The sequence below is a fragment of the Nymphalis io genome, chromosome 5 (assembly GCF_905147045.1).
Source record: "Nymphalis io chromosome 5, ilAglIoxx1.1, whole genome shotgun sequence".
Taxonomy (NCBI): Eukaryota; Metazoa; Arthropoda; class Insecta; order Lepidoptera; family Nymphalidae; genus Nymphalis; species Nymphalis io.
In genome coordinates, this window is record NC_065892.1 from 10,584,722 (window position 1) to 10,601,105 (window position 16,384).

The following is a 16,384-nucleotide window of genomic DNA, read 5'->3' on the forward strand; positions in this document are numbered from 1 at the left end:
AAAACTGGTATTGATGCATATTTACATCCTTCAATGTTAAAAGACCCTTGGGCTCACTTAAGAAAAAGGATGCAGTGACAGGGAGAATGTTATTACATTTTATTAACACATTATAATGCCAATTGTCTGATTGATTTATTTGTTGTTAAATAAAATGTAGTCCAAATATTAATGACAAACAATATAGTTTTAACATATTTTTTTATTTTTTTTGTTTCCAATAATTGATAAGAAATACTTTATTATATAATTCCTTAACATTAATTGTAATTCATTTTTATGAAAAATGTCCCAGGATATTATTATATTATGTTATAAATGTGAAAGTTTGTGAGGATGGATGAATGAATCTATGTCACTGTTACATGGAAATATTACTGAATGGATTTAAATGAATTTTGAAATAGAGATAGCTTATACCTATGCTTATAGCTTATACCTATTAGCTATGCTTGATGGTGAAGGAAAACATCGTGAGGAAATCTGCATGTGTTTAATTTCACTGAAATTTTGCCACATGTATACTCAAACCACATTGGAGCAGCGTGGTGGAATAAGCTCCAAAAAACCTTGTCCTAAAAAGGGAGTGGAGGCCTTAGCCCAGCAGTAGTACATTCACATGCTGTTACTGTATTGTACTGTATTGTATACCCTGACTTGATATCCTCCTCTCATATGCGGGACGGAAGCAAATTTTCTCATAAAATATGCAATTTATGTTCTTATATTCAAAGGTAATAAAAAAGTTTGCAATATCTTATAAAGTGATAGAAACTTTTAAGGCAAAAATCGATTTACCAAATCAACATTTACAGAAAATAAATTTTGAAAATATTTAAATAAATTCAATTTAGAATAATATTAAGGATTGCAAAACAACTTATTAAGCATTGAGGTATTGTTAAAATATTGCTTGTAACATGTGATCGTAAGTTATAACCATTGAAATACAATACATATGTTTATTTTTTTAAATAATTGTCGTTCTAAATCATATATACTGAGTAAAGTAATACTAAAAGTAATATTTGCTTTCGTAAATGAAAAGTTTTTTGAATCTCCTTTTTTATGTGGAATTTCTAAATTACTGGAACTGCGACTACCTGCACTTCAGACCGATTTCGGCTACGGCGGCCAATCACAAGATGCACTCTCTTTTCCCTAGAATTCGGCACGACTGGAAAGAGTTCAGGCGCATTCTCTTTTCCCAAGAATCCGACACGACTGGAAAGAGTTCAGGCGCAGGACCAACGGCTTTACGTGGTTTCCGAGGCACAGGAGTGTACACACTTCCAACTTCCAAGCCCCGTTCTGCTACTGAGAATTTTCTGACAGAAAAATCCAATAACTTTTTATTGGTTCAACGTGGGAATGCTTGCAGGATGCTTTTTGAGGAAGAGTTTTAGAGGTTACTCCACCACGCTGCTTCAATGCGGGTCAGTGGATACACATGGAAGATTTTCGTTCGCCAAATACATATTTCCTCAAGATATTTTCCTACACCACCGAACACGAAATAATAAATACAAATTAATCACATGGATTCCGTGCTTGCCTGGGTTTGTACTCGGAATCGTTGATTTCACGTCTCTATCCACTAGGCAATTACGGCTCTTGTTATTGTCTTTTGTTTATTTTTATATTCACATAAACGCAAACGTTAAGGGGGATTTCGTCAATTATAGGGGTTTCATGTTACTATTTTAAGTAATATTCCAAATCGCAAAAAATTATATAGTTTTATAGATTAGGTTCTTTGTTCTGATTTGGGTGATGGGTACACAGCATGTACTATTGATCCATACGGTTTTGTTCCCAACTTCTCGTTCATTAAAACGGTGTCCTTCACAGTATCTAAGACGTGTGTGTGCCCGCCATTTTACAGAAGCGTGGTAGAAAAAGCTTTTTTCCTAAAGAGCAAAAGAGAAATATCCTAGCCCTATTCTTATTAGTGTACGGAACTACATAGAGCAGTCATACAATATTTGATTTTTTAGAAGTCGTTATTGTCTTTTAGGATAAAAAGCAATTAATAATTTCCTCCAGACCGATTTCGGCCACGGCGGCCAATCTCAAGAGAGATTAGCCAACTACGCAGAAGATATTATAGTGCACAAGTGTGTGCGTAAACACAGGTGCACTCTCTATTCCCTCTAACTCTCATAATCCGATGGGACGGCAATCCGACACGTCCGGAAAGAGTTCAGGCGCAGGACCAACAGCTTAACGTGCTTTCCGAGGCACGGGAGTGTACACACTTCCAACTTCCAGACTCCAAGCTGCTACTGAGAATTTTCTGACAGAAAAACCCAATAACTTTTTATTGGCCCGACCTGGGGATTGAACCCAGGACCTCGGGGTCTGCGGCCTTATATCAAGCCACTAGACCAACGAGGCAGTTACGACAACTCCATATTTATGACTAAAATTATACATACTTATACTAAAAGAGATGGTACAGATGCTTGTATTTACAATAATAATAATATATAAAAATGTATAAACCAGAGTTATTTGATGAGTCTTATTAAATGTAACTAACTTGATTATGAATAAACTCGCCATTTCTAAAGTTAGATAATTTAAATGTATTTTTTTTCAATTTAAGGGTTCATTTTTGTGGATTATAATTTTTCAATATTCGTTCATATCTTACACATCTACATTATGAGTTTTTTGACACTAATATCTATAAAGAAAGCCTTAGGATTCTTTTGAACCCGATAAAGACTTGGATAGTTTCCAATGACCGAATTTGTGAGGACTAAAATATATAGGGCAGTTTAATGTAAGGCTTATTTAAGCATATAGGAAGGTAAGTTATATATTATATTGTAGTTCGTAGGTAGTTATGTTTCTTTTATATGTAATCGTTTTACTTGCTTATTTTGAATGTTATCACTTAAGTAGAGATAATGATAAGCTGATTTTAGATAATATCAAAGTTAATATGATAATATATTAAAAAAAAAAAACAAAAAAATTAATCTTTTTACTACTTTGTACTGGAGTAATGATAGTGTTGTATTTTTATTTGACGTTGCATATTGTATATCTTCAACTTAATAACCGCCTTTGGGGGTAGTTACAACAAATTCAGTTTTTATGTCAGGTATTATAAATTCCTACTCACCCATCAATATTTTGCTGTTGTATTGCTGTATATGCACAAGGAATAAAATATCTTAGTTCGTTTCGTCAGTTGGCAGCGCATTGACAATGTAAGAAATAATTTATTTTGACTCAATGTTTAAGTGCCAATGTATTTGACAAATAAATTACTTATTTACACTTCCATCTTCTTTCTTATAGTAAAAAAAAATGTATTCGCGGATTCAAAATCTTGTAAGCGGCAAATCAGCATATTATGCTCGGCAGTGAGATGTAATGACATTTCCATCTAAATTTTAAGACATGCAAGTATATCGTACCGTATAGTTTAAAATTACCTATTTTTATCACATTTATCTTTATGCTTACCTTAAAAAATTAACAATATAGAACATGATTTAATTGAATAAAAGATATTAAAATTTATTTAATACGTACTAAGTTTTTTGTGACTTATGAAACAAATTATTAAGTAGGTGTGCTTTTACGAATTGTTTTTAGCAAGTCATAGCTGCCAAAGAAACTAAAATAAAAACTATTTACTAAATTGCCCTAATCAATTCTCGCGGGGAACTCCACGCTATTTCGAAATTAAAAACTACTTTAAGAGGTCCTGCATATTTGAATATTTGAAAATTCTGAAACACCAGTGCCATAAGTTTTGAATTACAGCGATAATTTTTTTTCAAAGTAAAATGGAAACTCGTGTTCTACCTAAGTAATTTTAATAACAAATTAATATTTCGTTAGGTTAATTACGATAATTGGCTACGCAACTTGACGTGCATTATGTAATTCCCCCTTTAATTGGCTGAATTGCCTGACGTGTCAATTTAGACGCGTGCAAGTACGACCAAAAGGGTCGTTGAATTTCCATTAAATTACCAAAACGAGAAAGTGGACGAGGAAGTGCGTTCCAGGACTTTGTGATCCTCCCTGTGCGGTTTTGTCGGCTCTTTGTGTGGTTGCCGGAAGTTATACCTTCCCAGCTGTGGCTTATTATCATCCTAACAATGTATAAACTTCTGGTCCTTTTAATTAGGTAGGTACTACATTCCACATTAAAATTTGCTTATCCGAATCTTTTAGAACTTTCATGATTTTATTCGTTAATTTTGAAATATCATGATCTAAAATAAATAGAATACTTTCTAATAATATAAATGCATTACTCAATGACTAAATAGTGAAAAAAGAAGTTATATTCATTCAATATTTGGACCTTCATTGTATGGAAGAGTCAGTTTTACTTATGGTTACGTACGTAGTAATTAGCTTTCGTAGTAGTTCGTAGTAGTACTTTGCGTATTGAATTGATACTTTATTGCCAACGACATTAATCCCACTAAATTGAATATCTGTTTATGTGTATTTAATGTCCATAGTCAAGTAGATATATATTAATTTAATTAGTTTCTTATCAATGGACGTCTGAAAGCGATTAATAGGTCGTCCGGTTGCATCGCGGTCTAGCGGAAACGGCTCACACCAAATAATCGCATCGATCGCCAAAAAACTAACCCACATACGCACTGGCAGCGTAGCCGGAATTATTAATCGTGAGGAGTAAGTGTGGGGGTGTCGGGTGGTGTAGAAGGCGCAGGCGCGGACGTGCGGCGGGCACTCCGCGAGGAAGGCTCGCGCGCTCCGGCCGCGTACGAGGCGTGACCGCGACCGCGATGCGCGAGCTGCCGTCACCGCGGCCGCTCCCGCAAGCGCCGCGCTAACCTGTACCGATGCAGTGGCGAAAACTAACCAGGTTGAAATCTTCGCCGGGCGGACAGTCGCGCGCTCGGAGGATGCTCTGCTGCGGCCGCAGGAAGGTATGCGATTCGATCGATAACGCGCGCCGAAACCGTCGCCCCTCCCGGCCCGGACGCCGACGCCGTTCGACGACCCCGCTTGCTAAGGCCTCACTAACTCCTAGAGTCCGTGAATTATCCTGGACCTTTTCCCTATCACCATAATGTCCATTTACGATAGTATCTCATGTTTTATGTGATAACAGCATTTAACTCTGAAATTAAAAAGTTGTCCAGTTTCTGGTGATAGATTTTCTTTTCATTGTATATACGAGAATATATACATAGCTAAATAGGTTATATTTATCTTATCACTATACATCGATAGTTTTAAGTACGATAAGCACAGCGACCAATTGTATGCCCCATGTAATCAAATACCATTATTTAAATGTTTATTGTAGTATCATGTTTATCTGAAAACCTACGAGTTGGTATCGACTTGGTATAAACTTACAAGGCGGTTCGTATTTCCTTAACAGCTTAACACTTCTAGTGAATGCCAGGAAACGATACCTATATAATAAAATAGCGATAATTAGTCATATCAAATTAAACTATACAGCGATACAAAAAGTTATAAAATGTAATAAATAAACATAATAATAAAAATTATTTCATTAGTCTTAATCGTGGAAGGGCGGTTGTTGATATCAAAAGAACTTATCTTTCGCCATCTTGTCGATATATTAACATGCGCCAAGGAAACGGCTCATAAAATGAAGAAAATTTGATTTCAGCTACAATGTAGTAGAGTCAAACAACGTTAGAGGTCTATTAATGTGACAACACGGTTGATATTCGCTAAACCATGTATTGCCATCTCTTACAGTAACAATAATGTATGTATGTGTTACCACGATAGTATAATTTTATAACATAATAGCACACATCATAATTTACTTTATCTTTTGTAATATGGGGGTAGCAAAGCCTCATACTGTGTTTATACATGAAATACAGATAGTATTACGATGATGACATGTCAACGTAGATTTTCTGTTATATAATTAGAGATAAGCCTATTTTATAGGTTATATTCGAAAAATACTGATTAGGAACATATTTTATTCTAATATAAAAAACAATTATTTGTATGAAGTGTGTTATTATAGTTTTATTAAGAATTGGTAAGAATGTATGTCAATGGTATCACATTGATGGAGATATCGGAACACTTAACTATTTTTGAACGCATTCGCCCTCTCACCTACTTACGAACCCTTTAAATTTAAATAATGTTTTGTTATACGGAACGTAATTTTAATACACTCTGCTCTGCTCTGAGAAACTTATCATTTTTATTCATTTAGAAGTAAAATTAAATTATAATGAATATATGAAAAATCCAGTGCTTTGTTGATAATTAAAGGCTTTAGAATAAAACTTTAATGTTACGTTTTTTAGAGTAATATACAACATAATCGTATATAGCAAAGACGAAAACATATTTCATTTCATACGTTTTTTTATGTAACATTACTGATTTTTTATTATAATTTGTTATAAAACTAAGGCAATGTTTCTCTTACTGAATTCAAGTGCTGAGTTTAGTACAAATATTATTTATTCGATACTATGAATAAGAAAATAAATCAAAATTAATAAAGTTACTAATTTGTAACCCTTATTGTGAAAAGTTTTATGGTTATCACAATTTACGTTACTCATGCGTCGCGGTATTATAAATACTTCCATATACATAAGTATTGTAATAATATTATAATTATGTTTAATATAAAATCATACATATTTGTTTTATTTATGTTTAAGTAGTATAACTGTAATATATATTTATTAGCTCACATTTTTTAATATTACAAAAGTAGGTCACGGTTAAATGACTTATATGCCCTCATTTCTTTTATATCAACAAAAGATGAAAAAACTGAATCGATTCAACTCATTTCAAAAGAATGAAAAATTCTTTTACTATTTGTATAGTAGAGGAATGTTAGAACCATTTATAATTTAAAATGTGGTTAGAATGGTATTCTTCCATTAATTATATAAGACTAACATTGTACAAAAATGTTTATTGTACTTTACTACTTTATTTGTAAAATGCTTTCATAAATTTACGTTAATCTTGGATAACTTTAGTGAAATACATAATGATTTATTTTTCGTTATACCATTTCTAATTACATTTCCAATAACCTTTATTAAAGGTAGTAAGAACATTTAACATTGAGGATTACTTTTTTGTTGTCATTATATACTCATGCCACCAAATTTTCGATATTTAATAAAAAAATAAGCTACGCTTACACGTCTTACTTTACACGGTTATGATTATTAATTATCTTCAGTTTTCGGTGGTTGCTCAAAGCTCACAAGTTGAAGTATCGCGTGTCAATGTTTTATCACGAAATATATATTTCTGTGGTTATAATTATAAAGAGTATTTGATTTGGTATGACACAGTAAAAAATTAAAAATTAAGATAAGCCCCTGATATAAGTTGTCTCAATTTTTATACGAATACGTAATCGTTATAGGTAAAATAAAAATACATCTTCTTTTACGGATAATACACTATTTGATGTGGTATAATAAATTTAACAACAAAATACCAAAGTGAAACATCACATACGGATTAACACATAGGGATTACCTTAAAATAAAAGCCTTTACGAGTAGAGGACCTTAAAAAGTGACACCTTGAACTATAATAATTCATTCGTGTCGGAACAAAGTGCCTTAGTTACGGAAAGGGGGGGGGTGGATCGAGGCTCGAAATCGGAGTGTAATCACGGCCCCGCTTGTTGAATTAGTAACGTATGATTGACCCATGATTTGAACTTTTATTTTTGCCTATCGTGGAATCGGTAAAATATATAATTTTGTTCTTTTTCTTTTTAAAAATCATTTAAAAATGTTCCATTAAAGGAATTCATTTCTCAAAATACTTACACAAAAATAAATTCAATTGTGTATGATTATTAAACACATGTGATCGATATAAAAGAGATAGAAAATATTAAGTAATGACAATTCAAAAGTACTTGACTTTTTCTTGAATAAGTATATTTTGATTTTGTTATTAAAGACAGAGCATAACTTATTGTTTTGTTCCTACGATAATTTTTCCTGCCAGTTTGCTATTATTTTCAATGAATTGTTATTTATATTAAAATAAGTTTTTTTTACCAGTGTACTATAGGGTTTTGAGCGTAACAATCTAGTGAACTATCTCTATTTATTAAATAGTTATTCTATCTATAACCAGAAAAAATATATGTAACGGCTTAATACTTACGACTTAGCGTTATCACAAGTCACTAGGGACATAATGTAGTTTATTCCATGGTTGGAGACGCATTAACGAAATAATTGCTTATCCTTATTAAAATGTCTTTTGGCGGAAGTGACCAATTACAGACGGGTACGTCTTGGCCTGCATTACGCTTCAATCTATTCAAATCGTGTATACGTAAAAATTAAAGCAATTTCTAAAAGAGTTGAATAAAACCAACGCTTGAGTAAGTAGATTAACTGTCGATTATGAACTAAGGCTTCACTATTTAGTAAAAGAATGGTCTTTGTACAGAAATTGTGTAATACGCTTTCTCAAGTCGCCAAATAACATTTAACTATTTAACAAAGTGTAATGTCATGTCCTCATAAGATTTTGCAATATTTTATTCTTTACAATAAGAAATATCGATAAATTAATAATAAAAAAAATATTGTGTTTATTACATTTTTCATAACGCTTAATGATCAGAATTTTTGTTATGGTTAAATTAACTTTCACCGTCGACGTCGGATAAATAAGTTAGTCAAGAGTTATGTTTTATGTATCGTGTTAAAACAAAACGTAAAGTGATTTAGCTAGCACGTTTAAACGACGATACTTCACAGAAACTATATATAAAAAATGCAACCAATATCGCTTACATGTGGATTTGATAGAGGGGAAATAGAATCCCCTACACTGGGCTCCACTAGTTTCACCGTTAGTAAATCATTTTGTATAAATATAACTAACTGTTCTGTAATTATAGTTAATGTCACGAACAGATTATTGAATTGAAAGTCATGATTTATAGGGTAATTTATTTAATTTTCATTTGTTTGAACCTTTTGAAGCACAGTGTAAATATTTATTATTTAAACAAATACACACAATCTAGTTAAAAAAATAAAGTGTAAAATCATCCAATACAGTAAGATGTTTAGAAAACACTCAAGCCTTTTTGTGTATTTGTTAAGTAATATTTATGTATAAAAAATAAAAAAATATTAATACAGTATTGCCTAATGCACATCATTATGGTTTTTGTGGAAACTCAATTTCGATACATAGCGCGGGCCAAATGTGAAATTTCATTGGTGTTTTCGCAAACACAGATACATACATACCATCTTACCTATTTACCTGCCGTTAATAGTCTCTTTTAACGGCAATCTGACGTCCCCGGAGAAAGATCAGGCACAGAATCAACGGTTTTAATTGTTTTCCAGGACAAGGGAATCTTCCTAACTCCACTGTTACTTGACAGAATCACTCAGTTACTTTTGAGGGCCCGACCTGGCATTCGAATCGATATTAAACATACAAGCTAAACACAAAATCAACGTAGCAGTGCAGTAGGCAAATTCAAACAACGTATAGGTGAAAATTAGTTTAAAAGAGTATCATTCATAAAACATGTTAATCGCTTTACTGAAAATGAACCCATGGATTTTCTAAATCACAGATAGCTCGCACGCCGCGCATTAAATTAAGCTTTCGCCCACGTCTGACGTCATTCAATGTACTCTATGACAACATCATATAAAAGATTTTGTTCAGATAGACACTTTGAAATGTAATAAAGTGCACTGAAAGGTCGTAGTCGGCGTTTAATGTTATAGATATACTTAGGTCTAGTGGTGAAGTGCTGCCATTATGTATGGTTATATCATAAACAAAGTCGATACGGGTATTAAATGTGCACTGTATTTAACGTTTAAATTGACGTTAAATAGATCGATATAGTAGTAAGCATTTAGCTATTTCGCGGAATTTAAATAACGAAAACACTGTACTTAAGATTATTGGTATATATAAATTATGAAAAAATAATATATGTATGTATAGAAGGAATTTATATTTACAGCTCGATGCTAAAAGGTTATAAATAACAGGCGACCTAGTTTGCCTTAAATTGTGCATTAAGTGACAATTTACATGTTCCTAAGGCTTGTAAGAAGTTCAAGATGGTGAGTGGGGACGTTTCGCTGACTTTGCAAAACTAAGCACATTGACTTGTACATATTATATTTATATTCACATTATTATAAAATAAAATGAAACTAAGTATCGAAAATGTCGAAAAGAATGGATTTTTTTATGAACAAGACAAAATATTCTTATTTAAATAAATTTGGTTTACAACGAATTACAATAGAATTATTTGAAAATATATTCATAATACTTGTTTTTTTATTATTCCATAGTCCTAAAAACAACAAAGGAGGTTAAAGTTGTTTGTTCCATACAAAAGATGAAAGGGTCTTCTACAACAAAAATTGTCAGAAGGTCTTGTTTCTTCGTGAAATTCGTATAATATTTTAATGAAAAAGTCTTAAAATGAATATCATTGAATAGATATTAACTTAAGGTAAGTCTGCTTTTAGTTTCAAGAGTGTTGTTGAAGTTATGCTTTAAGTATATAAGGTCGTTTAACAATCATTTTGTCAGTGCTTTGCCGTTACAGTAAGAACTAAGGTGGTATGTTCTTTGCGCCTAGAGAACGCTGGTTTTCTCACTATTCATGTCGGAACGTAGCATTTTATGCAGCTTAGCGATAAAATCGTGCGGGGCGGTAACTACTGCGTAGTTTTCTACCATCTCTATTCAGTAGAATAAAACAATGACTTTTACGTCTAGTCGGTTTATATTCTTATAAAACATTTCTTACAAAGAATAGAAGCATGATTGCTAAGAAGATCCGTGTCACCGTGTATATAATTAGCTGTTTATGAATGGATAAAATGTTAAAGACAGAAATCTTTGTTCAATATAGAAATATATGGGAATAGACATTTTTATTGATTGTTACAAATCTACCGTCGGTTCGCAAAAAATAATACAGATATAAAAAGAACCTGCGAAAGAAAGTTAACGTTTTTATATCTAGTAATATATAATTATAAATATAGTTAAAAAATCTTAATATAAAAGGTAATATCTTGACTTACATCGATGCATGATTTAATGTATTAGAAATATATATTTTAAGAGAAGATTATGCCAAATTTTTATTTGAAAGGCCACTTTAATTTTAACTTCCAATCCAGCCGATATATGTAATATTTTAATATATAATTGAAAATGCTTGCAAAGATAGAATTTCAGGCTTGAAAACACTTTTTCTTACTATCACGCATGAGTAGAATTGTAATAGAGTAAACATTTAATATTTGATATTTATTCGTGTTTATTCAGATTTAAGCTCGCGACTTTTGCTTTAAATACAAGTGTTCATGCTACTATGCTATCTCGGTTTTAACAATGTGAACACAAGTAAATAATATAAATCTTAATAAACGCATATTAAATGTTTAGCGGTTAAGTTAAAGTTGACGAAAACTACATGTCTAAGTTTCGAGACGTGTAGAGAAACCGCAGAGCCGCGGAGCACTTACTTCCATTCTCATTACAAGTTTCCATAGCTGTTTGTTGTACATACTTACTAGTATATGCACGCAACTAGATTTTAATTGATCGTTATCTATAAAATTAAAATCCCTTAAAGCAATATAACTGTTTTGTCTTGTCTTGTCATTGTGTTTTACCTAGTTCGACTTAATCAAACTATGGGAATCTTCTTTTTTTTATTATACTAATTAAAAACGTACCAGTAATAAACATATTACGTACGTATACGTAATATGTTAATTTTAATGATATACATTAAAACCAAAGGCTTTGATCTTATTGATCGATCATCACATATGAATTGCGAAATCATCGATATGAAGTTTAATATTATATAATATATATAGGGAATTTACATAAAATCAATCACTATATAGTTTATCATTTCTATGTATCACATGAGATAAACAATTAATAGATTAAAATTTAATATGGTAAGAACGTAAATTAGTTTTATTGAAATATTAAGAATTTTTCGTAGAAAGCTACAAAAATACCGTAGCGGCGAGCTACGAGCATTGATTGGTAATTTTAAAACAAATTATTATATATATTTATTATTGCTTGCTATTAAGGCCATGATAAGTTTGAATATCTTCAATCTTTTTTTACGATAAATTTATGGCTTCCAATTGACTTACGCTAGTTATAGCTGTTTAACGATGACACTATCTTTTTGTGACATTTAACTATTGTATAATGCTGTGAGCTCCAGGCGTCTAAAGTGAGTAAGATAGATCACAACCTTCTAAAAAAGTATATAGTAAATTATAATTATTTAACTTTAATAATATACACAAAACTCTGAACGCTTGTAATCATTAAAATTATGATCACCTGGGGTAGATAAAAGAGTAAAGAGAGAGTGTTACCGTCATTAATATTTAATAGTAGCTTCCGCCTACGATTTTATCCCCGTTTGTGGGGGGATCGGTTAATTATCCTATATCTTTTTCTATTTGAATCTAGCTAACAAATAAACGAACAAACTCACTTTCAAATTAATAATATTAGTAAGGCTAATCATATTCAGATCAAAATTTTCAGTACTTAAAAGTGATTAAATAAAAGTTATAATATATTGAATTTATTAAAAGTAAAAAAAAAACATTAAGAAAAAAAAAACAATCACAACGTCCGTTCGATCAAAACGTTCGCTTTACCAAAAAGAGTAATAATATTTTGAACATTGTTTGTATTCGATGCTAATGACCTAATAATTGCATAGAATTGTATGTATTTTTATGTTGTAAAGGTCATTGATTTGATTCATTGATAAGGCTTAATGGGTTTTAATATCAAAACTTCTGGCTTAAATAATTATTAGTAGGAGCTTAAAAATTTAAATAATATATTTCAACGTAAGAGCATAATAGTTTTTTTTTGCCGCTATTCCTTAGCTTCGCTTAAAAATGTTATATATTATATTCATGTCCAAAAGCGCTTTATCGCTTTGATGATAGAGTTTCATTCTTAGAAGGTTCGGGTGCTCCAGTTTTGAATCGTTCGCTCTTCACTCTAGTGCTCTTTACAGTTCGAGTTGGCGCCAAATTTTAGGTCTACGCTTCTCATTAGGCATTGCACAGAGAAAGGTAAAAGGAGGCAATCGGGAGAGGGGTGTGGGTCCATACTAAGATGAGCATTTTGTTTTATCTCGCTGTGTACGTAGTCTGTACCTGCTCGGCTTATATGAAGCGTTTGGGCGTTTGGGTGTGTCACTTTGTGTTATTAACATTCCGTAACGGATTTGAAGATGGGATTGGACTATTGATTTTCGATCTTACTTATCTATACTTATTATATATAGCCTATGTTACGGACTTTAGTCAAATGTATATTTATATTTGTGAATTTAAGGCTCATAACTTTTTCTCTACTTTAATATTTACGTATGTAATTTAATCGTACGATCATTCAGTGCATGACTTTATAAACAATCGCTAAAGATTTGTAATAAGATTTTATTTTGATGTTAATTTTTTTGATTAAGCTTATTCTACAACGCGTCTATAATTCTTGTTGGTGGATATTCGAAAGGTAGATTTCTATTTGGTAAGGACTCGTGTGCTATCCTGTAGCACGTTACTCTTTCCTGCTGAGCATGATATGTATTACAAACACAAATAAAGCACATAAGAAAAACTGTGGTTTTTGCCATGTTTGAACCCGCAATCTCAGGTTAAATTTCAAATTTAAACTACTAAGCTATCTCAGAAAATTAAATTCACCTAGTTTAGGCAAAATTTTATCTTAAAATATGATAGGTTTTAAAAATAGTAGATCATCTAAATAAATATTTAGTAAACGAGATGAAATCCTTGAAAATTTCGTTTCAACTTTAGATTATTATTAATGCATTTGCATCTCAATTCTGGTAATGGAAAAACTCAAAACATCGCTTTGAAGAGTATTTAAAAATTCAAACTGACGTCAATCGTTTTTCCTTCTACCCTCATAACGGAAGATAAACACTTAAGTCGGAAATATCTTTTAATATCTCGTTTCCAAGCAGAAACGTTTTTCGTGACTCTTTTCTCTTTAACACTTTTTACTCGTGAATAAAATTATAAGGTTTGTATTTATGTCATTTTTCATGTAAAAAAAATAATGAATATTCTTTTAATTATGTAAGTGTATTCGTATTTTATGCAAGAACTAATTAACTTGTCTGTGGTCTTTGCGGTCTGTCGTCACTCGGGTTTAGATAAAACTAACTTGTTTTTTTTAATTTAAGTATTTAGTGTATCAAAGGATTATAGTTTGCTATATATTAGTATTATAATTATTTTCAATTAATTGAAACGTAAATATTATATTAAGGCCACACTTCTATACACATAAACGCACATATATATTTTTTATTATTACTCTTATTCTTATTTTTTCCCAATAGTCGTGTTTTATTATTATATTAAGAGCTGCATGTATTATGTATTATATGTATTTACTATGGAAGATCTCCTGACACGGATATTTAATTCCTACTGGGAGATCTCAAACATTTATTGTATCTTAAGTGAAAACTGAAATAAAGATTATCATTGTCAATAAACTAGATGTTCAAGCGTTAATTAGTACTGCAATTGCAAAGCTATTCGTGCTGTTATTTATTTTAAGTTTTGTGAAAACTTGCTTGTTAATATGAATCTTCTCGGGAGTTTTTTTCCGAACTAGAGTTAGTTTTTCTTTTGTCTATCGCTATATGCTTCTATATAGCATAACTCAATTTGAACTTGAATTTATCTGCGGGTCCCATTGTCTATGTATGTTTTGGTAAAAATTTTAACGGTGAATATTGACTGTACCTAAGTAGAGTTTACAAAGATAATAAGACTATAATTGTTATTATTGCTTGTCTGTAAAATCGAAAATACATATCTTATATTCATCTTTACTTGTCATACCAAAATTAAGAAAAATTATGATCGATAAAATTTATATAAGAGTACGCGCTTCGAGGTCAATTTTCTAAGGATACCAAGAGTTTATAATGAAGATGACAGCGCTAAATGTCAGCGTTTCGTTTATCCTGCAATTACGTAGTAATTTAATGGCGGCCTACGCCAGCGTGATTTATTATTTCAATTATAGATAACGAATTATTAAACTAGGATAAGAAACTGCGTATTGTATATCAATGCTAGTACTGAAATTGAATGATCTTAAGTTTGAATTCGAAGCAGTAACATATAAATTCCAAATCATTCTTTGCATAGGATAATAAAATCATAAACTTATGTTTTAAATTATATACCTTACTAGTATATACATAAATATACAATTAAAAGCATCAATAAAATAGCTTGCTTAAATTGAATATTATAGGTCGGGTAAGCCAGTATAATTTTAAAAGTTGTAAAAGAGATAATGATGTTTCAAATTGTTTATGGCTCTTATAGTGCCAATGTATTTTATGATTGGCAACTGGCAAAAAACTTCTTAAATATTGTAATATAAAAATAGTCGATGGTATTCCTACTGCTATGTGCTAATCATTGAAGTAATTAGCAACTTTTATTGGAAACTATTTAAAATGAAGAATTTTGAATGAAGAATCACTAAAAATAATAAATTATCAAATTTTGGTGGCAACAAGGTAATATATACTATACATAAACTTTTGTCACAAACTTCTGTCAACGTTCTTAGTGTACAGTTTTCTTTTTGTGGTGATGCAGTTTATTAGTCATGTGACGCTTAAATATTTTCCACAGTGTCAATTTAAAATCGATTAAAAGTGTTTTGGACGTGGACCAGCGATTTTCATTAAGGCAAGGAAACTTTAAGTAGGCGGGACTGACGTCTCGAACCGACGCTGTAGGCGGCCCTAATGAGCTACGACAGTCTACATCGCAAATGGTACTTTATTTACTACACAATTAAGTTGATTTTGCATCGCAAATCTATTTGAACAACCATTTTCCGAGAGGATGTCAGAGATTGACAGGAAGTTATTAGGAGATCGGAGAGTTAGAAAATTTTCATCGCAGTTAGAAATAAAGATTTCACTTCGGAATGCTTACAGAACATCACGCACAAAGCTTTTAGGGACTTATAAAAGTAGTTTAGCGGGTGTATAGTTAAACGCTGATTTATCTCTTTCTGTCATTATTGATTTGACATTCGAAAGACGAAGACATCGCTTTTTTTTGAGCAATCACCACCTTAAGCAACATTTATATGTAAAGCCAATAATATAATATCTTAATGTCTTAATCATATACATGTATGGACAGTTTGTATGATTGAATGCGTTAATCTCAAGAATGATTTCAATAATTATTTTTGCGTTCGATAAATTGAAGTGTTTGTTTATTTG

The 16,384-nt window shown here is 31.4% G+C and overlaps 1 protein-coding gene across 1 annotated transcript in view; it reads left to right on the forward strand.

The window, feature by feature from the left end:
• Positions 1 to 4,783: 4,783 nt before the first annotated feature.
• The window catches only part of LOC126768615 (rho GTPase-activating protein 100F), a 36,998-nt gene continuing 25,397 nt past the window's right edge, over positions 4,784 to 16,384 (forward strand). Inside the window, exon 1 of the mRNA XM_050486808.1 lies at positions 4,784 to 4,934. Coding sequence (XP_050342765.1) covers positions 4,848 to 4,934 — 87 coding nt within the window. The 5' untranslated portion in view covers positions 4,784 to 4,847. The remainder of the gene's footprint in view (positions 4,935 to 16,384) is intronic.